The following is a 27,083-nucleotide window of genomic DNA, read 5'->3' as shown; positions in this document are numbered from 1 at the left end:
CAGTTTGCAGCAGCTCTGATGTTTGTCAAACTCTTTCCCTAAGCCAGTTTACGTCACTGAGCTGGCAGGAAAACAATTCAGCAAAGTGCAGTGTCTTCTGATGCACCACTGAGTTGGATCAGCTCAGCAAAGGGCCTGCAAGCATTACAGCTTCAGAACACAAATGCCTGGCCAGAAGCAGCACACAGAGAGCAAGACCTCTCTGCTTTTGGTAAGAGATAGCTGTTACAGTAGATGGCCAAGTTTGCCTTCATCTTCAGTTTAAGTGAAACAAATGGAATTTTAAAGGACACCTATAGAAAACTGAAAAAAGTGATTGCACAATAAAGGGAACAGAGAGGCATGATATTACACAAGGCTGAAACAGCGTTTCAATCCATTTTGCTTTATGAACTTTTGTTTTATTTCACAATCTGAAAGCTAGGAGTATTTGTTTAAAGCTCAGCTCTTCTATTTTTGGAAGGAACTAGCACTGCAACCCTACCCAGCCACCATCTAGCTCAGATTGCTATACTTCTTGGGAGTTCAGGTTTTTTGTTTGTTTGGGAGTTTTTTGTTTTGTTTTTAAACATAAACAGGACACTAGAGAGGGTTTATATACACACACAAAAGACCACTCACTGAACAGCTATATCAATGAGATGTTTATTCCTCCCTAGGTTAAAAGAGGCTTAAGAAGTTGGGAGCACCAGCTTGCTACTCTGTATTCCTCCTACCATATCCTCAGTGTCTTTCTTACAGAGCTCTTGGCAAATCAGTGAGAGGAATTCAATAGCAGGCACTACTGGGAGCGAGAGAAAAAGAAATCTTCATTTGCCAACTACCAGCAGCTTCTTTGCAATATTCCCATATTTCCTGTAACTGCAGGGTTCATCTTGATTTCTCCTCAAGCCAGCTAGCACAAAGGTAAAATAGATGCAGTCGTGTTTCGTTTCTGCTACCATGAATTCCAACTCTGAAGAACAGTGACCATAAAAGGCATTTTTTTTTTTTTAAAGAGCTTCAAAAGCAACAAGACACTGAATTGTCAATATTCACTAAGCAGATGAACAGAAACACACCACAAACTGTGACAGGCAGATGTGTATGTTCACAGGAGGCCCTACTCCACTTTCCCCTGTATCAGCCAAGAGTTCAAATTACAGTAAACACAAGACACCACCAGCCAAAAGCTACAAACTAAGACAATAAATTAAATTTTGGATCAGGCATTCATTAACCAATGACTTAAAAGGATTTTAAAAGTTCCTGGTTTATGTTCAGACACACATTCCAGGCAGGAAACAGGAGATTTGCTCCCTCTTGCCATAACTCAGATTTAAGCGAATTTAGTCCTCCAATAGCTACCTGATAAAACTCTTCCTTTTACAACAATGGGTAAGCTAGTGCTACAACATGATTTCAGGAGATCAAGTCAAAGCAAGATTCCTCCAAGCCACCACCACTTAGATGAGCCCTTCCTCAAAGCTCAACTAGAAGGCCACCACGTTCCCTCATTCAAGTTCTTCTCATGCCCACTTACATCGGGACACCAATAAGTTCCCTTGATAACTGTAGGAAAATTTATTTGAAAAACTGTCACTTAAATACACTTCTTCACAGAGTAGACACAGAGTAGCTAGCTTCCCCACCCCCCCCAATAAGTAAGAAAAATTCAACCTGCTATATTTGTGCTCAAGTCAACAAATAAAGGTAAATGACTAAAATACCAAACTACTTTTCTCCTGCAGGGAAAATCCAAATTACTCACCCTGTTATACATGTATCTAAGCATGAAGTCCAGCAGAAAAGATTTTCCTTTGCGGAAAGCTCCTGCTACAGACACAACTACTATGTTAAGATCTTTGATGTGTTCCTGAAGCAAGATTTTTTCCAATGCTGCTTCATCTAATTCAAAGTTATGGTCATCTTCATGAGCAAGAACAATCTGTATGGGGCGCGGCTTATCCAAATCCACCTCGTCGTCTGAGTCTGGCAGGGCATCTGAGTCAGGTAGGGCATCCTCCTCCTCTTCTTCCTCATAAAGCTTACCTGCAAGTTGACAGGTTACAATACATTAGTAAGTCAGAGCTTAGGGCACTAGACGTTTCTCTGAAGCGAAGCCTTGAGCTGGGCTTTCATTCCCAGCAGCAAGAATGACGTTCTCGGGAGCGCACATGTGCGGACAATGAGATCAACAGCAGTTCCCTGTCTTTTTTCATCAAGTTTGCGTATAGTCTACATTTCGGATCTTCAGCATTCTCTATGTTTCAAGAAATCACAAAAGAAAACTGGTTTTCAGCATCAAAACCCCTTTTTAAAGGCTTCTTGAGTATAACTTCCATTAAAAATCAAGGGCCTTCTCTCTCTTATCTGGAAAAAAATTAATTAGTTTAAAATAAGCTCCAAAAGAGGACCAAAAAAGGACATTTTTAGATCACCACCTTCTTATACTTTTTTGAGGAAAAAATTTATATATATAATGTTTTCTGCCAGTTCTCCTTGCCAACATATACAAGCAAGACCACCGATCTAGCATGTAACCTCAGGATTACATACATCAGCAGATTACTAAATTCCTCTGTAATTCCAACACATTACACCCGTTTCAATTCTCAGTACAGCACAGACTTCAGAGTGCCTATTCACGCTTGCAAGAGGATAAACTCCTGAGCATGGGCAAGGCCTAACACTTCTGGGATAAGAAAAAACAACAAAACATTGAAGTAGTTTCTGGCTTTATACTCTTCCTATGACACATTATTAAGCAATATTTAATAACAGTAAATACCAACTCTTTCAAAAAGACTTAAATTGTGTCTGAAATATTCTTTTAAGAGTCAATACCCTTTCAGGATCAACCAGGAGCTGAAACAACTATAACTCAGATGAGATTTAAGTTACTAATGAATGATAAATTAAGATAACACGGCCCTTCAGACATACACCACGATAGTACCAATATCTTATTTTCCTGACTTCCAGAATTCAGGAATTACTGTGTTAGAGGCCTAAAAGAAATCCAAACAAACCGACCTGTCCAAGATGAAGTCTCCTCTTCTGTTCAACACTGAAGTTTGTCCCACAGCAGAAACAAACTCTACCACTGGCCTGATTCCACTTTTCCTATCAAGCACCTGGAAGCTGTTTTGTTCTTACAGAATTGCCTCCAACTCCAGTTTACATTTTGCTGTATTCTGTCAGAACCCCATGTGCACAAACCTGTTTGAGGCACCTTCCGAGCGGTTACTTATCTGGGAACACGACTGTATGAATTTAAGTACGTTGGACTGCTAGTCATGCTTGCATTTCCAACCATTGCTTTAACAAAGACAAAGAAGCAGCCATCTCCAGTTACTTGACGCGTTGCACACAGGTATGTTACACGGCCCCCATGCTTCCCGTGGAAGTAGCGTTCTCTTGCAGGATGTGTGATGAGGCACCATGGAACGGCACCAGTTTAATTCATTCATGGCAGAGACCCTGCCAATACCCACAGGACCTGCCAAGCCATTCCTGCCAGACTTTGCATCCTAGATACCATCCTCAGCAAAAGACTTATGAACAGTGCTCCAACGCACTCCGTTTTGTGGATGTAATGAGATATCTAAGTTATTACCATGAACTTGAAAAACTGGTAACATGGTGACCCTGGAGTTTTTCCAGCAGCTCTCTCTTTAGCCGGTTCTGACAACATTTCACTTCCTTGCAAATCAGAGAAGACGTTTCCATTTCCAAGCATCAAATCTGTGCTGCCTCAAAGGCCAGTGGCACTAAATCTTAAAAAAAAAAATTGGTTTGAATATACTAAGCTCGTGTAGTACTTGGTTTGAACAGGAAGTAAACTTGAATGCTTAAACCCTAAGCAGCTAGAACTAAACTCCAACATTATCTAAGTGAGTGTGCAGAACAGCCCCTAGCGTCACCCTAACTCAAACCCGCTGACAAAGCAGGCCAAAAAATTCAATTGCACCAGCAGGCCTGAGAACTGGAAGGAGTAACTTTAAAAAGAAAAGCCGTCAACAGGACACCAAACTGTACAGGCTACATTGACACAATATTGGTCACCACTTCAGAAGAAAAACTCTCACCTTTGGCCTAAAGCTTTTGTATTCCCAGAAATTAAATAAGCCCTCTTTTTTGAAAGCGTTTACAAAAGAGGTTTTGCCCCATATAGGTGGCATCCTTTGTAGGCCAGAAAGCTTGGGAAGTGAGGTACGAAGATTTTGACAGCCAGAAAGAAAGCCTTCAGCATCACAGCCTAGAAACATAAAGGGAATTATTCTATTGACGAAAGCATTAAGAATAAATGGCTCCAAGAAGAGACGCCTGTGTTTTAGCAAACAGGTATTCACACAATTTATTGAAGCCCCTGCTTCTACATATTCCCCAGGCAACAAGTTTAACTTGATTACTGAAAACAGCCTTATATTCTTTTATTTAAATGCATACTTCACTTCAGCTGCAGTAGACTGCGAAATAGTCTGAAGCCACATTTGCAACTTCTCTTCATTCACTTGGAGCCTGACATTAACCATCTTTTCCTACCTGGAAGTCATCGGAACCTCAGCAGACCTCAAAGTGTGAGTCGTAGCAGCATCCTTCTGCCAGTGCAGAGCACAGCCACCCAAAGCCTCTTCAAGCCAAGAAGCTTTCCAAACAAGTAGAATGGCCTTTTATCATTAGTTATTTCCAAACAAGCAGATTCTCCCTATCACAAGTAGATAGTACTATCACGAGCTTACACACAATATGCGCATTAAAAGGTCATAACATCTTGTTAATAGTATTCTGCACCCCTGGAGCTCACTTAGATCAGAGGGGACAGGAGAGAAGATTCATCTTTGGCCCTACTAGATTTCACTTACCAGCAGAAATTGGAAAGTCAAGTCTGGAGCATCAAGTTGGGCTTTTTGTTTGGTTGTTTTGTTGGGTTTTGGGTTTTTACTAGCCAGCCTAATATATCTGATAGCTCCCAACCTACCTACAGAAAAGACCATCATTGCCATGAATCAAGCACTTTAGAGGGTGGAGAACTACAGTGTTGACAGCTGTGAAGGAAACTTGATCCATCCAGAAGAGCTGGTTTGATAACTTCATGTTCAAGTTGCAGAGAACACCCTTGCCTTCAAGAGATGTTGAACTAGTTAGCAATTACCAGGACAGACATTGCACAAGTTAAGCATGTTAACTGTAAAACAAGTGCTACTGCTCACCCCAGCAGCTTAATCAGCATATGCTAACCTGTCACAGGCTCTAGGCAAATGTCACAACCTTTTTGGTCCTTTATACTACCTTCTGGCTGCTTACCCTGTTACTCTGGCTAGTCCCTGTCTCAGGCAGCTCTGGAGTACTCTGCAAGCCTTTCTAGAAGGCTTCGGCATCCTGGGCAGAAGGATCACATTCCACTTCCAAGAACTACTTTCAGAGCAGTCTCTCAAAACAGTGGTCAGGACAAGAAGTCCCACTTCACAGTCCAGTTTTCTGCAAAAGCTGCAGCAGCATTGTAGTAAGTTCTGTGAGTAGTTCATAAAATAAGCATGCTGATAGCACTGTAAAGTCAAGTCAGGCCAGGAGTTAATGAAATGCAAAACATTAAGCCCTACTCCTTACTTCCCCTCCTCCCCCCTTTCCTCACCTGCCTCACCATGATCATAGTGTACTACCTAAACTCAGAATTTAAGTGGATTTGTCCTAAAGCCCAGTCTAAGGACCACAAACTGCTCCAGGTTCTTGCAATAGTCCAGTCCCAGCAAATCAAGTATAGGAATGGATGAAGACTAACTTAAGAGGTGGAGTTCACACAATGACCACGCCTACACTGAAGCATTTCTAGTCAACTGGACAGTAATTTGGACTTGCAAAGCTCATGGCAGCCTCCCTATATAGGTCTCCATGACAATACATTCAGTACTGCTACAGAGGCAACCAAAGCAACAGACTTTTGTTGTTTTGGGGGTTTTTTTATAGTGTCTTTTAACACCTTGAGAAGTCCAGTTCCATTCCAGTAATGGGGTTACGGACCCAGCACATCCACCCCATACATTCACACTCAGAGAGCGGTTGTTTCAGACGTATGGCTGATGGGTCCTTGCATTGCATGCAGAACAGCCAGGCAGCGCTGCCTTCTGCCAGAGTACTAAAGACGGGCTGGTAGATTCATCCAACTCACTCACAAGATTGGTCTCAATGCTGTTGGAAATCCCCATGTGCACAGAAGACTGGACCTCAAGCTTTTAGTAGATACAGAAAAGCTCTCATCTGTCAAAGCATACGGCACTAGAGCTCGTAGTGCAGTGCTGCAAGCCCAGAAAGCTATGGCTGTATTTTTCTTTTTTCAAGATGTTCATCTGACCTTTGAAGCTTCTGTACTACTGAACTAACATACTCCAGAGTACAGTCGTACCCACCACTCTGGCTGGAGCTGATGCAAAAAGATCAACTGGACTCGCCCCTGAAGTCTGCCATCCATTCAGGCCTATTACTATGGCTGCTCGCTAATCACTCCCTACTCCATTTTGGCTCCTTCCAAGCTGAATCATTCAATTAGGGCACATGAGCTAATGCACAGTTCTGACCATGCATAATCACTTCCTAACCCAGGTCAAACAGCCTAGGAGATACAAGAGAAGCAATACTGTACAGCAGGACAGAAGCAGAGAGACTTGAATGGAAGCAAATATAGCCAAGAGAAGATACTACCACCCAGTTTCCCTATAAGCTTTTCACTCCACTCAGCAGCAACTACAGCAGGACTACTATTGACACTTATCGGCTAAGTACCCAGAACAAGCACCATTTGTTGAAATGCTAAGCCAGATTTTGAGAACAGTAGCTTCTTGTGTATGTACAGACAATATTTCAACTGAACAAACTCAACTAAATAACCCATTTCTTAAAGTATGAGGTAAAATGAAAAGCTAATTCCTGCTTCCCCTAAGTACACAGCTAGCAGCTGATGACCTATTTGTTCTGCAGTGTAAGAACATGTGAGTGAGAACAGTCAGCTCAACTTGCATGCTATGAAAATAAGAGACAGCCTGCTTTAAATGCAAGTTCCTCCCTTTAAGCACATTCATTGAAATAAAGTACCAACATAGTTACCTTTTAGTTTCAACCCAAATACAGCTTGAGCTCGTTAAATACTTCATTCACATTCTTTCATGACAAAAGCACACACTAATTGCTAAACTCAGTTGGGTTTAGATACAGTATCTGGTTTTGATCAACAAGCACTGAATGACAACTAGTAATTGCTTCTCTGGACAGTGGGTTGGACACAGACAACTGCACACAGATGCAGCACAACATTAAAATAAATTTAAATCCCATTTGCTTTTTAGTGGCTTAAGACTTGGATTGTGAACAAAGTCTAAAGAAGTCACTTTCATTAGTGGAGATGCCTCTCATCAGTACTCCTTCCATTTGCTCTATCACAAGGAGTTACAGAGACTTCACTCCATACGTCTCCAAGCTGGTAGTCTTAATATCTTCTTGTACAGAAGTCTGTACTTTGCTAGAAGTCCAACTTTAAATCAAAACTTCTAGTACCCCTACATAGTTCAGCTCTCAGCATCCCTGAACTCTTTTTTCAGGTGCTCTACAGACACCACACGTTTGTGTCCATACAAGAGTGATCTAAGTCTCCCCCACATAGTTCAATACAGGTGCACGATAGGTTCCTCCACACCCCTGAATGGTAAAGCAAGCTGAAGTGGGTTACACTAACCTCAAACCATCTGGCTTGAAATCTTGTTCTACCTCCAGGGCCTGAGGGAGTTCACAGCTTGAATCAAAAGCTTAAAATAAGTTATGAGGAAACTGCTGCACCACCTTTAAACGTAATGCATTCTCTCAGAGCTTCACCTAGGAAATTTTCCTTAGAGAGAAAGGAGACAAACTGTTTAAATGTTTCTTGTTTTGGTGTAGTGAACTGAGGAAAGTGTAGGCATGTGTGAACTGAGTTCCAGAGCATAGAAAAAAATAGGTTAACCTTCAAACCTTATTTGGACAAGGTAAAAATCTGGCACATCTACTGGAAAAAAAAAATCACTAGATTTAAGTCACAAAATTATCCCCCCCCCCTTTCTCCAGTAGTCCTACTCCATGCAATAAACTCTCAGCAAAACCCATATGAAAGCTATGGGGCTGCCACAGACCTTAACGCATCACCGCTTTCCTATTGCTCATTAGCAATTACTGCCAAGTAGCTCATTTTAAGGCCAGAAATAATTAAATGTTTTGAATATTTCAGCTATAAATAGGACTGATGAGCTAAGTTCCAAAGACTTGTTTGGATATCCAATAAGACTGACAGAGGAGTAGGGGAGGGGGGAAGAGGCATTTAACTCTCTCTGTTCCTTCAGGGCAATGGGATGTTAGGGGTCAGATCTAGAACTGTTGCATAAACCGCGAGCAGAAGGGAGAAGTACCTGAAGCTACAATTCTGCCAGGGAAGGGGAAAAAGAAGATATTCTGATGACCTAGATACCTAGGAAGCGTCATAACTAATCAAACAATAGGCCTGTCTACTCCTAAGTGCCTTAAATTGCTTCTCTGTTGAATGGTCTGCACGCACGCAGGAGCAGACAGCTCTCTCCCAGCTATGCGAAATACTGGTAAGCTGGCATTTTGCATTCTCCATTTAAGGGGACAGAAAAGCTAGAGGGAGACTTCATTATAATGAAGAGGTACAGCAGAAAAGTCAACCCTCAAATTCAGTTATTTTCCGCAAACGCACACAAGCAAGAGAATACCAATGAGCAGAGACTAAGAAGCAGCGCAAACCCTGACACAACCTAGTAAGTAGCAAAAAAAATTATATATCTAAATAAAACAGGATTGCTTTTCTGAAAGCACATCATGAACTTAGTAAGAAAGATGTTTCTCCATAGCTACAAGGGAAAACTTGGAGGGTAGGGATAGTGACAAAGCACGCTTCTCATCCTTCTTCCACTCTGCCTAAAAACCACAGCTATTATTAGCACACTCACTGAAGGACCTAACAGGATCTCTACCCACAGGAAGGTTTACCAGTACTTTTCCAGCCCCCTCAAAGAATGCTGCTTTAGAATACTAAGACTAAGGCAGAGGAAAGCACCAAAAGGCCTCTCCCTAGCCTTTTCTCCCCTTTCTTACCCAGCCCCTGGGTTCTTGAGGATAGGAATGAGAATACATCGGATCTGACAGTGCCCTAGTTCACCATGGACTCTGGAAACTGCAAGTGAAAGCTCTTTGTGAACGCTGCAGGCTAACTGGATCCTTGCAAGCCACACAGATTTAAACTGGGCAAACTTCTGCTTGTATTTCAGAGCGATTTTATTCAAGGTTGTTGCTCACCCAAGAAGATTCAGTCAGTATTTTCTAATTGGTTTAGGCCGTAACTACATTTTATGTACCTTGTATGTATTCCTCACATCAGCAGCTGATAACTTAAACAATCAGCTAACCCAAACCAAGATTTTGGATAAGAAGGAGAGGGAGAAAAGAATAAGGTGAGAGATGCCAACTGCAATTGCCCCACGTTTGATCTTTAGATTAGCAGCCAGAATAGGTTTAGTTACCCAGCTGCATCTGTACCATGGCCACAGAGGAGCTCAGCAGCAAGCAAAGCAAGCGCTCACTTTTGCTGCGCAGGGAGGTGTGCCAAAGGGCCAGTTTTCCTACTCATTGCCAGGATAAACAAGCCATCAGTCAGGAACACCAACAGATTTAAGGACAGAGCAAGCCGAAGAGGCTTTAATTTTTCCTTTTTGATCAAACCATCTAACAATCTGAAACTTCTAAGCAAAAGGTGATCTTTTAGCCCAACCTTCAGTTTACTCTCAGCTTCCCACCTCCATTTAAGCTCCTGCAGCTAAGAGAGCCTCCCATCCAGCTTTTCCAGCACTGAACTCCATAATTCTGTTTTATTAAGCAGTTCTACATTTCATTTCAAAGAATAGAGAGCAGTACAGGGAGAGACAGGGTTTACCTTAAGAAACTGCCTTCTCTAAATCACATAGCTAGCAAAACTGGTACAGTAACTACCTTCAGACACCTTCATGGAGTATTTCAATTCCTCCTCCCTCTCAACTGTTCTTGAACTGGTAGCATCACTAACACACCCACCAGATGAAAGGGAAGTATGACCGGGGGAAACACCACATGTGCCAACACAATTAACACCCAGATCAACAATGTCAATCGAAACAGGACAGAAGCCCCACAAAAGTCACATTTAGGGAGAATTACAATAAAAAAAAATTGCATTTTGCATGTGTTCACTTTATCTCCACTGGAAGAAGAGATTTTTCCTCGCAAAGCTACGACAAAAGTAGTTTTCATCACAGTCCCTGCTGCTAAGCACGTAGAAAAAGAGGCCTGGGCTGCCATATCACCTTCCTGCAATTAACCCATAATAATTGATACAGCACCTAACCATGTCCATATCCTTCAGAGCACTGCACCCCCTCCCCACAACTCCCAAGTCCCTGCCAGGCATCATCGCTGCTGCTGCATGAGAATCCCTTGCTAAGGCAACAGCTCAAAGTACATTTATTCTGCCAACAGGACAGTGACAGTAACTGCCTCCTCCTCCTCCTCCTCTCTCCCGTTGCCTCTTCAAGCCTGTTTCAGCAGCACAGCTGAGTCCTCACCACCCACTCACACAAGGGCTCTCCCACTCTTTCCCATTTCCAGCACCACGCAGTACCACGCTGCCTTTCCTGCTAATTTTGCCACATTTCCAACGCTGCTGAGAGTCGTCAGCTAAACAAGCCAAACCAGCAGTAAAAGCAATCCAGTACAACCAGTTTTCTACAAACTGTATCACCTCATCGGAGTCCAATGAGCACTAGAGCTAAAGACAAACAAAAAGCAGAGCTACGCAGCTTCATCTGCGGGGCAAGGGGTCGGTTCAGCCGTACTGTTGTACAGTACAGGACTGCTGCCCTCTGTGTTGGCACCGCTGTCCTAGGTCCAGGCACCAACTTATCTTGAATAAACACAAGGTGATGTGCTGTGTACTCTACAGCCTCCAAAACAGCTGTACCAGCACAAACGAGGGGGAGGCACAAGCTGCTTGACTGGGCACTGGTGCCAAAAGAAAAGTTCAGCTTTGTGACTACAACCTAGTTAAGCTGGAAAATGTCTCCAGACTCCCAGAACTCACAAGTACAGCTAAGAAGCGTGGAGACTGACTTAGTGATATGTGATAACACTGCAAAGATGGATGGACAACTGGGCTGTAACTGGATCAGACTGTGTGTTGCCAAGGATTTGTCTAGGTCTGAAAGAGTTCAGATTTAGGCTGGGCTAGCCAACACATTTGTTAACCTTCACTTAATAAAGTTTCCCTCCTTTGCAAACGGAGGTTAACACTAATTTCAGTTTTGTCAGTAGCACAGGCTAGGATCTGTAACTGGTGAGAAGACCTTGAGCTTGGCATAGTCCTTCCTGCACTAGATGAGCACTCCCTTGAACATTCCTACTGAATATACTGTACCTGCCAAGAGCTGTCTCTACTACAGAGTAGATTAGAAGAATTTCTATTTCAAAATCACCAGTTATCACAAGGATGCTGTAAAACACTTACACTTTAGTAGCTCAGTTCCACGCAACAAGCTCCTTCGTATCAGTTCAAAGGGCTCAAGACTTACCTACTTACCTAAGCTTCTTTAACATCATTCACGACACTTACCACAGAAACCTCAGCCACTGCTAGCAAAACAAGAGTCTTAACAGGAGCATTTTTGGTTTTTAAACAGCATTTTCCCTGGACAGCAAATGCTGTTGTTATGTGTACGCTAACGGCTGCTGGCCAGTCAAGCCTCGGACTAGTCCAAATACATCTAGCTAATCTAACTGCTTTTCTACAGGACAGCACACCATACCATATGTTGAGAGTAGAAATGGTTTAATATCCATCTTTCACTTGGGTGGAGAAGGAAGAGAGAAATACAACTGCCTGAAGACTGTATGTTTAACACCCCCCTCCAACCAACAGTTTAGTCTTTGTAGATCATATTTATTGGCCTCATTCTGTGGATCCATTAAATCTTCCCTTACAGTGTATAGAGGACAAACACTGGTAAGAGAAGTCCAGGTTTAGAAGATGAACCCAAACAGAGATAAATAGCAGTGCATGGCTCTTTAAAGTTCACAAAAGCTTAATCTAGTCAGTTCTAATGTACTACAGAAATAAGAAGTCAACAACAGTTTAGACTACAGAACAGCTCGGTTTGATATTTGATTAATGAAACAGTGATATGTCTGCAACTCAAAGTACTTAGACTGAGACTCCAAGAATAACATTCAGTCTATCATGAGCCAACTTCCAACCTCTTTAAAAGCACCAGATTGCATTTTAAGGTTCTTCTCAAACAAGCAGGATTCCTCGTAGCATCTGAAGGTTCCACAAGTATTTAATTGCATCTGCTATCTAAATGTTCATCGTGGATAGTGTGTTTGGTTTTCCATTGAAAAAAATTAAGCTTAATAGTAGAAGTTGCCTTTTTTAATGTTCTTATGCCATGATTTTATTTTGAAATATTTTTTTTTGCCTTTTAAAGCTCAGAGCATAGCATGTGGTCAGTTTTCAGTAGCTACTTATTTCTACAGGACTATTAGCTCTAGAAAATACCCCAGTTCTGTGCCCCAACCCCCAAAAGCATTAGCAACTGCACTTCTCCAAACAATTTCTGTACTAAGAAGCCTGACATACTAGCACTTAGAAAGATTTCCTTTTAAGTATTTTGTACTGCATTCCCTCCCTTATCCCCATGACAAGCTTAAGACTTTGTTGCTTGGAAGATAAGTGATAACTGCCTTGAGGGCAGCTTTAAGGCCATGCTTAGAATCACACTGCTGTCATTGACAAGAACAATCCCTTAGTATTAGTTCAGAATTTCAAAGTATTTAAGAAATTACTTCTCTTAAAGCAAGAAGACTTACTGTTTTAAGAAAGTGATTTGGTTATAGCAAGAACCTTAACCTAATTTTCTACAGCGGTCATTTTCACTACTATTCTATGTCTAAGCAATGCATTAAAGGAAGCCAAGCTTCTGCCTCCATGCCTAGCAGTTCACGTACTTCAAGCGACTTTTCCTCCCCTGAAATCAGTACTGTGGCGACTTCCATATTAGGCAGAGGATTGACAGATGGTACCTTTCATTTCCCAATTGTTTAAGGTTCCCTGAGTAGATCACCCTACACAGACCGAGATAAATGAACAGCCACAAGTAAAAGCAGAAGACCCTTTCTCACATTTACCTGGAGCTGAAAATGCAGAAAGGGTTGAGGAGGGGAGGGGAATAAGACATAGCATGCAAGTTTGCAGGCAGCAGTATTATAGGATTGGGCTTACAGAGGCAGTTAAAATAACTGCACTTGTTCTTCCACTCAGCAGTACCACCCTGCCTGAGAAGATAAGAGGCGAGAACAACTTTTCCAAGTACGCACAACATACAAGAAGTAGTCCTAACACATCAGTACAAACAGCTGACACATGTTCTCCAACAGGTTTCTATAATTTTCAATCCAAGTTAAAAAAAAGCCTTGCTGTCCTGGAATCATTATACAACACATTGCTCAAAAGACACTTCAAATATTTTACTGAGACCAGTAAGAACTTGTAAATTCAACATGACTATCTCTAAGGTGATGGCGAGAAAAAAAGGTGTTATAATTTGACACTAACTACAGACTGGAACCTGATTCTGATCTCACTTGAGCAACAACTGTTTAAGAGCAAATTAAGTTCTACTCTCAAATATCAGTTTACTGGAAATTACATTCTACGCTCCATGCCTGTAATCTGTACAACATTTTATTAGTTCAAGTCTTCAATTCTGCTGCCTTCCAGGTTTTGGCTTCTACTCCAGTCTTTTAAGAGAAACCTGCCAAGACTCGCAGTAACGCACAAACCCCACCTTGCCATGCAGAAATCACTGGTATGTAGGGCTGAAAATGCAATCAGTCATTTGCTCATTGTCTGCACTGAAAGTAAAGCTGGACATACATCTAGAACAAGAAAAAAAAATATTAGATGAGACATCTCCCCTCCTAGCAAAAGCATATCAGAATATCCCTCATACCATACACAAGCCATAAACAGAGGCCCAGTAACCGAGCTGTAAGCTGAGTCCTTTCCCAAAAGGCACTTTGCGCGGTCTTACAAGCTTTGACAGTGCTGTATCCTGGAGGAATAGATAAGAGAAGAGCAGGGCAATTCTTTTAAAAGAAGCTGGTCTTTCATAAATCGTTTCTGCAGGGGCCCAAATGGACTTCCCTTTCACGTTATATTTGATTTCCCACGAGTTCATCAAGCCGGCATCAAACGGGTATTCCAATACCCAGCTTACCTGCATTCACTCAGGTAACATTTGTCAGGCTGCCTTGGATGCTATATGGCTCAGTAATGCCATCTTTGGCATCAAACATTCAGCTTTAAGTTTTTCCAACCTTAAAGAGGAGCCAGCTACTAACCATTATAGAGTGACCATAGCTGTTTTCTCTGCTTAGTTAATGGGAAAGGGAAAAGAGACTTATTTAGCTTCACAGATCATACTGAGCACAAAGATCTACTATTCTCACATTAGAATGAGATACAAACTAGTCTTGTTACCTCCAGGAGTAATGTCCCCACGGAGCAGCTGGAATTCTCAGTCATAGACTCCAGGCAAACTAGACACCTTCAGGATACGTAAGCGCAAGAACAACCTGCTATGGAGGTAATTCATTATGTGAATTTACCAGCTATGGCATTATAATGGCGCACGTATGCCCCCTCCCAAACACAAAGGGGGAGGGTAAGCTCCTTGCTTTGCTGCAGAGTAAGAACTCCAGTTAATCAACAACAGGTAGTTACTTGCCTAGCATTAATTTATACCCTAGATCACCTGCCAGTAACTCGTTTGTACAGCTAGAGAATACAATGGATGTTACCCTCAAGTCTTAGGAGATAAATTCAGTCAAATAAGAATCAGCCGTGGGGGAGGAGAGACAGATCTTCAAATTCCTCAGATTTCATTCCAGGTTTCTCAAGTGGGCAGAGGATTAACTTCCGAATTTAAATGCCTTCTGAGTTCCTCCAACTTTTATATTGAATGTGTTTCAAAAAGTATGCTTAGCAAGCACATAAAATCTTGCTTTCCTGGAAATGAACACTACACGAAATATCTTATTTCAAAAATAAACAGAAGTTAAAGGTCAGACAAGTTAGCTACCAATGCTCTCAGAACATTAGTCCCTATTACATATCAATTTGCTGCTAGAAATGACTTGATTATAATCCTTGTCCTAACAGACATCACTCATTTCACATCAGTCATTTCTTCGCAGCTAACTGAAATAGCAGACATCAAGCTGAGCGATGTTTTCACATTTACTTCAAACTTGCTCATCTGTTTATTCTGGTGTTTTGGATACAAGTCCCAACCCCACAAACGTATTCATGCAAATCAACTCCCTACACAGCACTATGACCTCAAAATCAGCTATAGGATGGGATAATATTCTTTACGTCAAGAACAACCTTCCAAACCCAAGGAAAGCTACTTCCATCTTTCCTCCAGGACATCAAGAAGTTCAGGTGGCTGAAAATGTTTCGAGAAAGAGACCCAGTCATTCTCCAGTAAGAGTAAAGTCTTAAGAACCAACGTACACAAGTACTTCTGAAAACTTCCAGTTGTTCACAAGTGACAAATGCAGCAGGCCTGCCTATGCAGAAGCTTAGAAAATATTTTTGTGCTTTCTTCACCTTAGATAGTTGAGATTAAAGACAAAACCTTAAAATACTAATGATTGGTATAGTAAGTTTAAGAAGTTAATGCAGGATTTAGCAAAAAGTTGGAAAACTGCACTCAAACCGGCAGCTTGCAGATCACATTGTAGCCACAGCATGCAGCAACAGTAAAAACAAGGAAACAATTCAGTCCGATTTTAAAAAGTTGAAAACTTCCCATTCAAAGACTGCCATGCCCGATATCAAAAATCATCGCCAGGATGGGGCCTGTTCATGACTGCAGTGCAGTAACAAAAGCAACTTCAAACTTCACCTTACATAGAAAAGTTAGATTTAAGCAAAACTTGGCAGTTTTCCTTATGAACGTCCTTGGAAGAGCTAGAAACTTTTACAGCCTGTGCCAAGATGTACAACAGTCTACTAGCAACAGGCACAAAGTTAAAACCAGTTTTATCACAGTGCTGAAGTGAAACCTGTGATCCTGCTTGCACTGGAGACTAAGAGTACCGCAGTTCACCACCAAAACAAGAAGAATACAGAATTTAATTTACCTGCATTTCCATCTGCTTATTACATCTGTTTTTGCAGTTGAGCAAAACTGAATGTGGGAGAGGATGTGATACTGCCATCAGGAGATAAGTGCTCTTCTATCAGAGGAAAATCCCCAGCCCTCCTGCCCCCCAACAGACCCGCTCTTATCCAGTCTAGCCAGCTTGAGGTAGTGTCCCTATTCTTATGAGGACAAGAAGAGAAAACAGTCCCTCATCTATCACAGTATCTTGCTCCAGTCAGTGATACTTTACTAGTATAGTCCATAAGCAAACATTAAATACTGATATTTAACCAAAAAACACAGGGACTGCAGTTGGCAAAAGGTACCTGAGAAGTATCAGCACTCCTGCAAGACCTGGCTCAAGCATTCCTGTCCATCCAACAGGAACAAGAGCTGCTTGGCCTCCTAAACGAGGAGAGACTGTCGTATTTAAAGGCATCCTTTTATGATAGTTCAAGTAAAACCGTCCTGTGCTAGAACTATTTCAGAAATACCTTTAAGTTGCAGGCAGGTGAACATGAAAAGGAAAGAACACGGCCTCCCTCAACCCCACTCCCTGCTTTCAGAAGGATTCTAGTTGAAACACCGCAGAGCTTTTGCTATTATTTGAGGAGGAACTGTAACATCATTAGTGACTTTAGGGTAAGTTCGAACATAACAGCTGTTAAGCAACACTTACTAAATGGTACAGGAGGAGTTACAGGCCTCTCCTGTTACATTTCTCTTCTTGTAACTATTCCAATCTACCGCTCTGCTTTATTTCACTGTACAGAAAGCTCTTCTGCAGGCAGGCACAGGTCGTCTGTAGCTGTACATGCAGACCCTATCAATTAAGTTGTTTCACGCCTAAAGTACACAAGCAACTTAACAGCGACATGCGCATGTTTCCACCACTAATGATGACACACCTACCTTAAAGGCCAGTTCTTACAGGTGTGCTGGCGCTTTTATGATCCCGAGAAAGTTATGCAATAACCTAATGCTTTGAGATTATTAAGCTACACAGTGGTGAAAAGACAGAGAACCATCAAAGAAAATTCAGCGGTGCTGGGGGGGGTGAGAAACCAGTACCCAAGCAGTATCATATCCTCAATTTCAATCTCTGGACTCTCTTAAATTATTAAAACCGCAATGCTGCCAAACACAATCAAACATTTCCGCATGCTCAGAAGCGTTGCCTTTTCCTCCCTATAAAAAAAAAATCAGAGTAGTCCCTCCCCACCTGCCAGTTTACAGTGGGGTTGGATTGCCCAGTCTATAGTTGGCTTGCAAATGAAGCAATTGAAACCAATAGTGGCACATGGCATCTGCTAGATTTTGGTTAATCGTGCCCGGTCCAATCCCTCTGCTTCCAAGTTAAGCGACAGTTATACAACAAAGATGTTAAACCAGTTCAGTGGTCTACTGCAGTGCTAAAACCCTCACAAAATTCAACTTAGCGTTCAAGTCAGCGCAGCCCTCGCAAGCCCCAGGTCCCCCCCTCGAGCGGGGAATGGCGGAAAGGGTTCAAGTTCTCAGCTTTTAAGCTATTTTGGACAAACAACCGTATTTGAAAAGAAAAACGACACCACACTGCGCAGGCTGCAGCAGACCCGAGGCCCAACACCCCACCAGAGACATGTCCCGTCCCCGGCAGCGGGTGTGTTACAGGCGAGAGGAGCTCTGACGGCGGAACGCGCCGGGTCCGTGAGGGGGGGACGGGCCGCCATGGATCAACCACCTCCTTCCCGGTGCTGCTGCCTTCGCAGGTAGACGTGGCCCCGAAGAAGCGGGCGGCCTCCGGCCCGCCTCGCTGCGGCCCCGGGAGCGTGGCAGGCGAGCGGCCCGCGGACCCCACCGGGCGGCACCAGCCGCATTCCGGCCCGCGGATCCGCATGTGATGTACACACAGGCGGGGAATAAGGTCACCGACCGCCGCCCCCCCCCCCCCGGCTGCCCCCGAGCCGGGATGGGCCGCTGTCCGCACGGCGGGAGGCCCCGGCCGCGCGGGGAGACCCCGCCCGGGAGCGAGCGGAGGGCCGAGCGCAGGGGCGGCCGCCGCGCCGGTTCCCCCGCCGCCCCTCCAGGGAGGGCGTCGGGGCTGGCGGCCGCCCCCGCCATTTTGAGGCGGGGGGAGACACCGGGGCCTCCCCCGGCGCAGCCCACCGACAGGTCCCGCCGCCCAGCCCCGCACCTCCCGCGGGCAGCCCCGCCACCGGCCCGCGGCCGCCGCCACCCGCCCCGGGGGGTGCGTTACCTGCCGGGTCGGGCCGTTGGCGGGCCGGACCCGCGCGCCGCGCCGCGTCCCTTTCCGCCATCTTGTCCGGGTTTAAAATTAACTCGCCGTGACGTCAGAGCTCCGCCGCGAGACCTTTATCGCCCGCCGGCGGCGGCGCGGGGCGCGCGCAGGGCGGGTCCTAGCGCCCCCGGCTGCCCGCCGGGGAGGGGCGGGGCCGCGCACGCGCAGCCCGCGCCCTGCCGCCCTCCCGCGGGCAGCGCATGCGCGGTCACTCCCTACCCGCGGCCCGCGCCTCCCGCGTCGCCTTATCCCGGGGCCGCGGGCGGCGGGAGATGGAGTCCCCCGCCTGCACCGGGAGGAGGCCTCCCCTCCGCCTGAGCGGGGAGGCGAGGTCTCACGCGGTGTGGTGGCCTCTCGCTGCTGGGGGAGAGGCACACACCCCTCACATACCCCCCCCCCAACCGGCCACGGCCCGGCCCCAGGCCGAGGGGTGGGGTTCCCCCTCAGGGCCCTGCAGCCCACCGTCGACATGACATGGAGCAATATAGCGCTCCAGCGCGCTGGGTGAGAGGGGCCTCGAGGGGCTTGGAGAGCAGCAGCGTGTTTGGGGCAAAGGGGTGAGGCTGGCACGGCGGGTGAGGAGGCCCCAAGGCCGTTCGAAGCACCTCAGGGTGAGCATCCCTCGGGGATTCCTCACTCGACGGCGGCCTGCGGCTCCCAGCACAGCTCGCTCACGTAGAAAATGCAGGCAGCCAGCTACCAGCGTGCCACCAGGCCCATCCCTTAAGGCTACCTGGCGGCATCCACCTCTACCTGCGCTGCGCCATCGCCCCGCTGGGCCCTCGCTTCCCTTTCCCACCTCCGTTGGGCCACAGGGACAGCCAGGAAAGTGACCCAAGCACTCTGCATTTCTGGCAGTAACACCAGCTCCTCACTCTTGAGTTCTCGCTCGCTGTGGCACTGCTGCTGCTTTTGAGCTGGAAACATACAAAAAGGACAGCGCTGAATCAGAACAAGCCACACAAGTTCCCCAGGGACCAAACATTCCTGCTGTTTCTGGGTTTCATAAGAGTCTTGTTCCTCTAAACCCAAACTAACCTTACCGCGTCCTTTTAAAAGCCCAACTGTTAAAGCTAGCTGCCTTTTCTGCACAAAGGTTTTAGGTCTGTGAGGTTTCCTTTTGCTAAAGGTCATGTAAACCTTCACAATCAAATTGGTCAGTGTGACCTTGTTACGACAACACATTTGTCTGATAAATCAGCATGTGAAGTGGGCAACAGCTTCACAAAAAACCACCTCATAGTGGTAATCGTCTCTGTAGAAACCATTTTTCTCAAAGTCTTGAGCTATGCTAACTTATTTGGTCCTGGAGATGCAACTTTTGAGTGATAGCAATCTAAAAAACAAGCAGAGTTTGGTTCTGCCTAAACAGAGGTGGAGGGAAAGCTCAGAAGACATCTCCAAAGCAAAAACAAACAGGCTCTCGTGGCACCTGGAAGTGTTCCAAACCTTCTCCAAACCCCACCTTTGGTCCTTTACTACTGAGGTAGCACATAAGGGTCTTCCTAATATTGGGGTCCATTACACTTGGTGCTGTGCTTGCAGTGGCAGTCCTTGCCTCAGAGAGTTTAATGTCCAAAACCCATTAAAAAGACATTAAAATGTCTAAAAGATGCTGTAATCACAGCAAGTGAGAACTGCAGAAGGACACAATGATCAAACTAATATCATATAGTCAATTCTAGTATGCCACCTGTAACAATAAAATATGCAATGCTGTAAAACCGTCAAGAACTATTATTCTAGATTTACACCAGCATAAATGGAAGCAGGATTCAACCCCTTTGTACAGAAGTGTTGGTATGAATGCTAGAAAAAAAACCATTGCCATTGGCCTCTTGCAGTTTAATACCCTCTACTTCCTTGGGGAAAATGTGTGTGCCATTGCCTGTCCTTCTAACCTCATCCCAAGTCAAGAGGAAAACCTTTCTTGATGTCAGAAAGAAGGCAGAGCACACTCTACATACAGAGGTATTTCAGAAATACACAGGAAATCAAGCAAAGGGAAATACCTTGAAGTAAATCACACTGAAAACTAGAAACACTGTTAACTGACACGCTTAAGCTTCAGCAGCTCAATATGAAAACTAAAAAACGGGGGAAAAAAATCCACAATACTGAAGAAGTTTCCCAGTTCAGTTGTTAGTAAACAGCCTTGTTTCTGATCAAGTCTGGAACAGTTTACGCAGAGAAGAGTTTGAAATAGTGCGTATACAGACAGCTAGATTTCTGCTCCATGCAACAGGATTTGCTGCTGTTGTAATGTGAGAACAGAAGTCAAGAACTTGGAGGTCAGAAAGCTCAAGCTTAATTCTGTCCTTTTATGTTTGCAGGAAGGAAGGAGACGTTTTCTGAGCTGAGGATTTTGCTATCAACATGGCATCTCCTGGCTGCAAAGGTCCCCATCTCCACCACGCTCCCATCTGCGTGCCACATTCCTCTGAACCAGGCTATGCAAGGAGTTAGCACTGAAACTGCTTAAGCTAGCCGTGGATTTGGCCTGAAAGGAGCTTGGGAGCAACTGCGCAAACCACTGGCAGGCTGTGGTCGGAAGGGACCGCTGGAGCAGGAGGACATGTCTAATCTGCAAGTGCAAGTTGGGCCGGTAGTCCCCTCAGCCAGAGAAGGCACAGTTTGCGCTACAGACAGCATCTTCTCCTGGATTTGGCCATCCTGGTTTAAAAAACTCTGCTGTCCCAAGCTTGTCCCAAACCCACTTTGGCCCCGTCAACACAACCAGCGTCGTCAGTGCAGTGAGCCAGCTCTGCCCAAGCCACTCTGCTGGGAGAGCTGTCCCCTCCCGCAGCTGGAAGGGAAGCGGATCCACCACAATATTTCCTGGCCTTCAGACAGCATGGCATGGCAGGGGACAGGACAGTTCCTGATCCGTGCAGGCAGAGGCACTCACTGGGCACTAGAAAAGGCCAGATCAGACTCCGGTTCTTTATGCCTTTCTGTACAAAATGCTTTTCTATCCCTGTCAGCTAACCTGTACAATGCTGCTGGGTTTGTTTAAAGTGACCTGCATGATGACAAATCCGTAAGCCAAACACCCACCTGAAGCATGCTGAACACCACTCCTGGGCTGGGGAACAGAGGAATCTCCCATCCTGAAAGGCTGAGGGTCCTGGGATGAGCTGGAGAGGTCTCTGTTGGCGGTACCACACTTACCAGCGTCTTTCCTCATCCGCTTCAGGCTGTAGAGTCCAAACTAGTGACAAGATGAGTCTCAGTCTTCCCTCCAGGCTACACAGCACTGCAGGCAGCCAGGAGCTGAGGATAGACAGCCGTGAGATAAAGGTGGTTCTTCTGGCAGCCCCCACTTCCTGCAGCAATAAGGCTCCTCCGACCCCTTGGCTGCAGTCCCTAGGGCCACCCTGGGCTTCCCAAGGGAGAAGATCGGGGAGGCAAGGAGGGGTCAGCCCTGCAGTGGTGAACCGGCACTAGCACTGGGAACAGCCAGGGCAGGCGGTGGTCAGCTGCCCTCCCACCAGATAGCACCAAGGGAGCTGCGTCGCTTGGGCAAGCCTGAGATTTCCTAACAGTCTCCCACTGGGAAATCCGCCTGGATCTCAAGCTTGCTCCCAGAGGCAAACATGTGCCCTGCCAGAGTTTGGAAAAGCCCTGCAAGGCACCTCGTCTCGCTTTTCTCTGAGAAGCACCCAGGCTGCTGCGCCACAGCCCTACTACTCGTGGGCTTCACCTACTCACAGCTTCCCACCTCTTCCAGCTGGAGCCTTCCTCCCCTCTGCACAGTGCCAGCAGAGGAGGCTGTGCTGCCCACCGAGCCCCTGCCCTCTCTGCCGCTGGATCCTCCCGTTGACGCCCTCTTCCCACCACCAATCCCTGCGCCCTGCCCGCATGCAGAAACACGCTGCTTGGTCCTGCCCGGGCTGGCTGGTGTTTGCCTCACCACCTCTGCGAGGATCTCAGCCCCGTAAACAGGCAAGCTTGGTTTCCTATGCATTTTTTTCACCATCCCCCAAGAGCATCTCCCTCAGATTCAGGGGTGCCTTCATCTGTCACGTAGGTGATCTAAAAGTTGTCGTATTTCACTAGAGAGTGCCCAGCGCAGCCCAGAGCTTGTAGCTACCTACATGTGTTTGCATGACCTGGGGCTCGCCCAAGCAAAGCCAAGGTGGGACTCAGCGTGGATCCAAAGCTGGTTCTCCTGCAGGCTTCCCTGCAGAGAACTCTAAGGAAGCAGAGAGGCTGTTGGGAGCAGAAAGCAAGTTGGGAAGAAGGGAAAAAACAATTTACCAAATCTCCTGAATCTGGAGCTGTCCCACATGCCAAGAGGAGCTGCCTTTTTAGCTGGCAGCAGCACACATGCTCAAGAGAGAGCGAGCCCCTTTCATATCGCTCAGTTATAGCAAGCCAAGTGGGAGACACATCCCATTCTCCCGTGGTGATGACTCAAGAGCTGCTCCTCTGGGGAGGAAGGATGAAAAACGTTGAATTTTTCTGTTGTCAGAGCAGCTCAGAGCATGTTGCTAGGCACCAGCTGCAGGAATCGCCTGCAGGTGCTTTCGCAGGAGGGGTTGGGCCAGTTTACTGGGCTCTCCCAGTGCCGCCCCGACTGCCAAATACCTTTGGAACGGGCAGAATCCATTCTCAGCCTGAAGGAGCTATTGCCCAGTCTCCCCAGGATTAAGGGTTTAAATCGAGGGGCTGTGGCACAGCTCAGGGAAAGGCAGTGGGCAGACTCTGGAGCCACGCTTGCCTGTGCCGTACGCGTTAGGGGGGCTCTCTGGGGTGGTGGTATGCAGCCTGCCCGTGGAGGCGGCAGTCTCGCAGGTGCGAATGGGAGCCTTCTCCCCCCATCCTGCCCTGTCTTCCCTTAACAGGGTGCTTGAAGTCTTCAAAGGATTAACTGGCTGAGTGGTTTTCTTCTGCTCCTGGAAATGAAGCTCTGTAGCCAGCTGAAGCTTTCATGCGCAAGCGTTTGCTCAAACGGACTCCTATCATTTGGGTCTGTATAAACACAGTGCGATTTCCACCTCACTGTTAACGCAAGAGCACAAGATGAGGCTGCTTCTAAAGCCTGGGCTAGATACTGACTCCCGTGGAGGCTGCGGTGCTGCTTAGAGTGCCAATACACCTGCAAACTCTAGGGCTGCCCCACTGCGGAGCTGGCTCTATCTACAACCAGCACGCTGCCTCCAGCCTCACCCGGAGGACATGTCTGCCTCCCTACTGCCTGCTCTGCCGTGATTTTTGACCTGCCTCTCTAAAAATGAGACCAGCTCTGCTACTGGGGAGATTAACATGCCCACACATGTTAAATGCCAGTGTGGTGAAATGCGTTTCCACACAGGCTTTAAACTGCTTTTTCTCACCTGAGCTGGGCATCTCCAAGCACCTCTGGGGTTCGGGTCCCCTCGGTGGCATTTCCCGATGGCCCTTTAGGCCATCAAGGCCACCAGAGAGAAAGAATTTTTCCGCACCCCCAGACTCCAGCTCCCAAACCTCTTGTCCTAGAAAAAGAGGAATTGCTCCAGCTGTCACTGTGATGCCCATCAAATGTCTCGCAGCGATAATCCCACCAGCCGCTGAACCTGTACAGCCTCCCCCCAAGGCAAACAGCAAGGCACTTGGCTCGAGGAAGGAGTCGTCCCCCGCGGTGCCTACGCCATCGGTGAGACCACGCTTCAGTCCACGCTACGTGTGCTTTTTCTGCATGGCGCAGCATGCAAAGATCAGGTTACCAGAGACAATTTGGGATGAGAGAAAGTACTCCGCCGTCACAGAGGCATCAGTGTCAATTCCGTCTCACTTGGAAAAATGCTGTGTAGACATTTTATTCTTTAATGTAATAAAATAAGACTGAATGCTTAGTGTGCTGCGGGTATTTGCTAGGAAACACTCCTATCAGCACTGGCTGTAGCTTTAAGAGGAGGATATTTGTCCTTGCAGCTTAACTGATCTTTCATATCGCAAGCCAACTCCTCCTCTATGGGGCAAAGCATCATTGTGTGATACTGATTTGAGTGAAGCGGTGCAGCTTTACAGCCGGGGAGGGTATTTCGCATTGAGCCCTGTGCAGGCAGGCCTGGCTTCTGGTTGTGTGTGGGGCTGAGTATGATTGCCCCGGCATACAAAGGGTGCTAATTACACAGCGGAGTTTATTTGCTACATGACTGGCACTGCCGGGCAAGATTTACAGGTCCTCACAGGGAGGCGGGTGGTTTATTCCCAGGGTTTCTCATGGTTTCTTCCCATGCAGGTCCAGACTAGCTGCACAGAGATGAGTTGTGCTTAAAAGAGGGATTCTGCTGTGAATTCCCACAGCACCAGAGAAGCTGAGTTGCAGCTCTCATTCTCCTTTCCTAGAAGGCAAACCCCTCCAACGCAGGGTCCCCCCCATACCCTTAGATGAGGCTGCATCAGCCCATCGCTCCATCAGGATGGGTTTGGATGCAATTTAGCCACACGGTTGCAGCCCACCCTGCCCAGCTCGGGAGAAGTTTTGGATGAGCGTGGGCTGCCTCACCAAGGAGTCGAGCTCCTCAAAGACATGGTAGCTGTCAGCAGGAGCTGGCGTGAGACCCAGTGACGGCAGCACCCACAGGAAACCCCAGGTCAGATAGGGACCTGAGTTTCTCCCACCAGCACTGTGGGATTACAAGAGGGTGCCCGGGGCAGCAGCACCCTCCAGGGCGGGGATGACTGCTACGCTCAGCTCTGAACCAGGCCTGGATTTGGGGCGTGATCCTTAACACACAGATGAAACTGTCTGGATCCAATCTCTGGCATTGAATCAAAGCCTGGGGCTGAGTCTAGACACGAAGGACCGGACCAGTTCTGCTGTCTGCGTTTCCAGGTTCAGTCTGGCCTCTGGGCCAAGATAGGAACACAAAGCAGAATGTGCCGTTTAATCTGGCTGGATTAACATGTGAATTTAATTAGATTTAATCTACTCTCAATAAAATTTAGAACACGCTGTAGAAAAACGGCGTTTAATCTTTCTCCAAGCCTCTTTGTAGGTGTCTGAGCAGGGGGCCCGCAGCATAGCCATGGGCAATCGCAGTGAAAGGAGAAGCCAAGTTTTAGCAGCACCCAGAGGATGAGGCTGAGATCAGCGTCCTGTCATCTTTGGATTTGTGCCGGTCTGAGTCAGAGGGTCTTCTGCCCCAAAACCCCTCTGTGTGACAGAGGAGAGCGTGGGGAAGGCAGAGGAATGTGAGGAAAGCATGGTCAAGGGGACTGGTACCCACCGGCCCCAACCCGGCTCCCAGCCTCACTCGAGAGGCAGCGGGGCGTGTGCCGGCGGGGTCCCCACGTTCGTCTCGGTGCTTTCCGGAGCTGCAGAGGGCTGTGCCGCTTCCCTGGCTCCGGGGCAGTTTCAGCAACTGCAGGCCTCCCCTTGCCGAGCTGAGAAACGCATTCCCGTGGGCCAGGCGAGTGCGTCGAAATAAAGGCGGCCACTCCAGTGCCACCAAAGCGAAGTGCACGTGTCCTTTGGGAAAAGCACGGTGTCAGGTTGCTGCTGGGGATTGCTCATCGAGAGCACGGCGGGCTCCTCCAGGAAGACTGTACAATGGATTCGGGCGCTGTCCTGTACACTCGCTCCATGTCAGCTTGCTCTGTGCACCCAGTCAGCCACAAAACGCGCAGTATTGGCACTGGCTTTGATTGCATTTAGGTAGTTTGACAAAAGAAGGCTCCAGTGGCTCCTCACAAGGGAAAACATAAAATTATTTCAAAATATTAATCAGGGGGGATATCACCTATTTTGTACAGCTCAACTAACGTTAACTTGCGAGAAAGAAAAATAGCGAAAGAAGGAGAGGGAGAAGGCATTTTATTCCTTTCCTGATTCTGCCTGCCCTGGATAAACGTAGCAGAGGGCGGGAGGGTTAACTGCCCAAACCAAAGGCAAATTCATCTGAGATCCAGGGATTAAGATACAATCATTTGATCTCAGATTAAACCAGGGATGAGCACCACAAAGGATAGCTTAAAACATTTGGAAAGGTGTTCAGGAAAATCAAGCAGGATTAAATAACAAAATAGCTGCATTAAGCTAGAACGCCTCCCCGGATCACGGGAAGCCGGGCACCCAAGGGTCTGCCGGAAGGGACAGGCAAACACGCTCGGTGCCATGGCTCTGCGGCGTTTGGGGGTTGAGCGACTGTATGGGAAGAGCAGGACAGCTCGCCGACCGGGGCAGGTGAGCTGTGCGTGTGCACGAGTGATCTGGCAGAGCCAGTCTCCCACCCCAGCCCCACCAGTCCCATTCAGGGCTCTCTGGGCATGGCGCAAGGGCAGCTCCGGGTCCCCACTCCCCCGGAGCAGCCTCAGGGATGGAGCGGAAGGGGCTGGGGGGGAGCCGGCTCATGACTCCCACCAGCTTTGCGAGCAGCGTTTCGGGAGGAGAGGAGCACCAGGGCTGCCACGTGGCTGTCACGTCGGATGAGGGACTTTTGGCAGGTACACGAGACGCTTCACATCATCCCAGGCCCCCGGTGCTCCCACACCAGCACTGGCCTCTGGCTGCAGGGACGGTTCTTGGCATGGCCCCGCCGCTTGCGGTACCCTGCCCTCTG

At 46.9% G+C, this 27,083-nt stretch overlaps 1 protein-coding gene across 1 annotated transcript in view; it reads right to left on the bottom strand.

The window, feature by feature from the left end:
* Window positions 1–21,721, bottom strand: part of ATL2 (atlastin GTPase 2) — a 40,559-nt gene extending 18,838 nt beyond the window's left edge. Inside the window, exons 1-2 of the mRNA XM_059828414.1 lie at window positions 21,592–21,721; window positions 1,751–2,031 (exon numbers count right to left, since the gene is read on the bottom strand). Of these exons, the coding sequence (XP_059684397.1) occupies window positions 1,751–2,031; window positions 21,592–21,721 (411 nt within the window). The remainder of the gene's footprint in view (window positions 1–1,750; window positions 2,032–21,591) is intronic.
* Window positions 21,722–27,083: the final 5,362 nt, after the last annotated feature.

This window comes from Gavia stellata, chromosome 23 (assembly GCF_030936135.1).
Source record: "Gavia stellata isolate bGavSte3 chromosome 23, bGavSte3.hap2, whole genome shotgun sequence".
In the NCBI taxonomy this organism is placed as follows: Eukaryota; Metazoa; Chordata; class Aves; order Gaviiformes; family Gaviidae; genus Gavia; species Gavia stellata.
The sequence above is the reverse complement of the archived record's forward strand: the minus strand, read 5'-3'. Positions and strand labels throughout refer to the sequence as shown.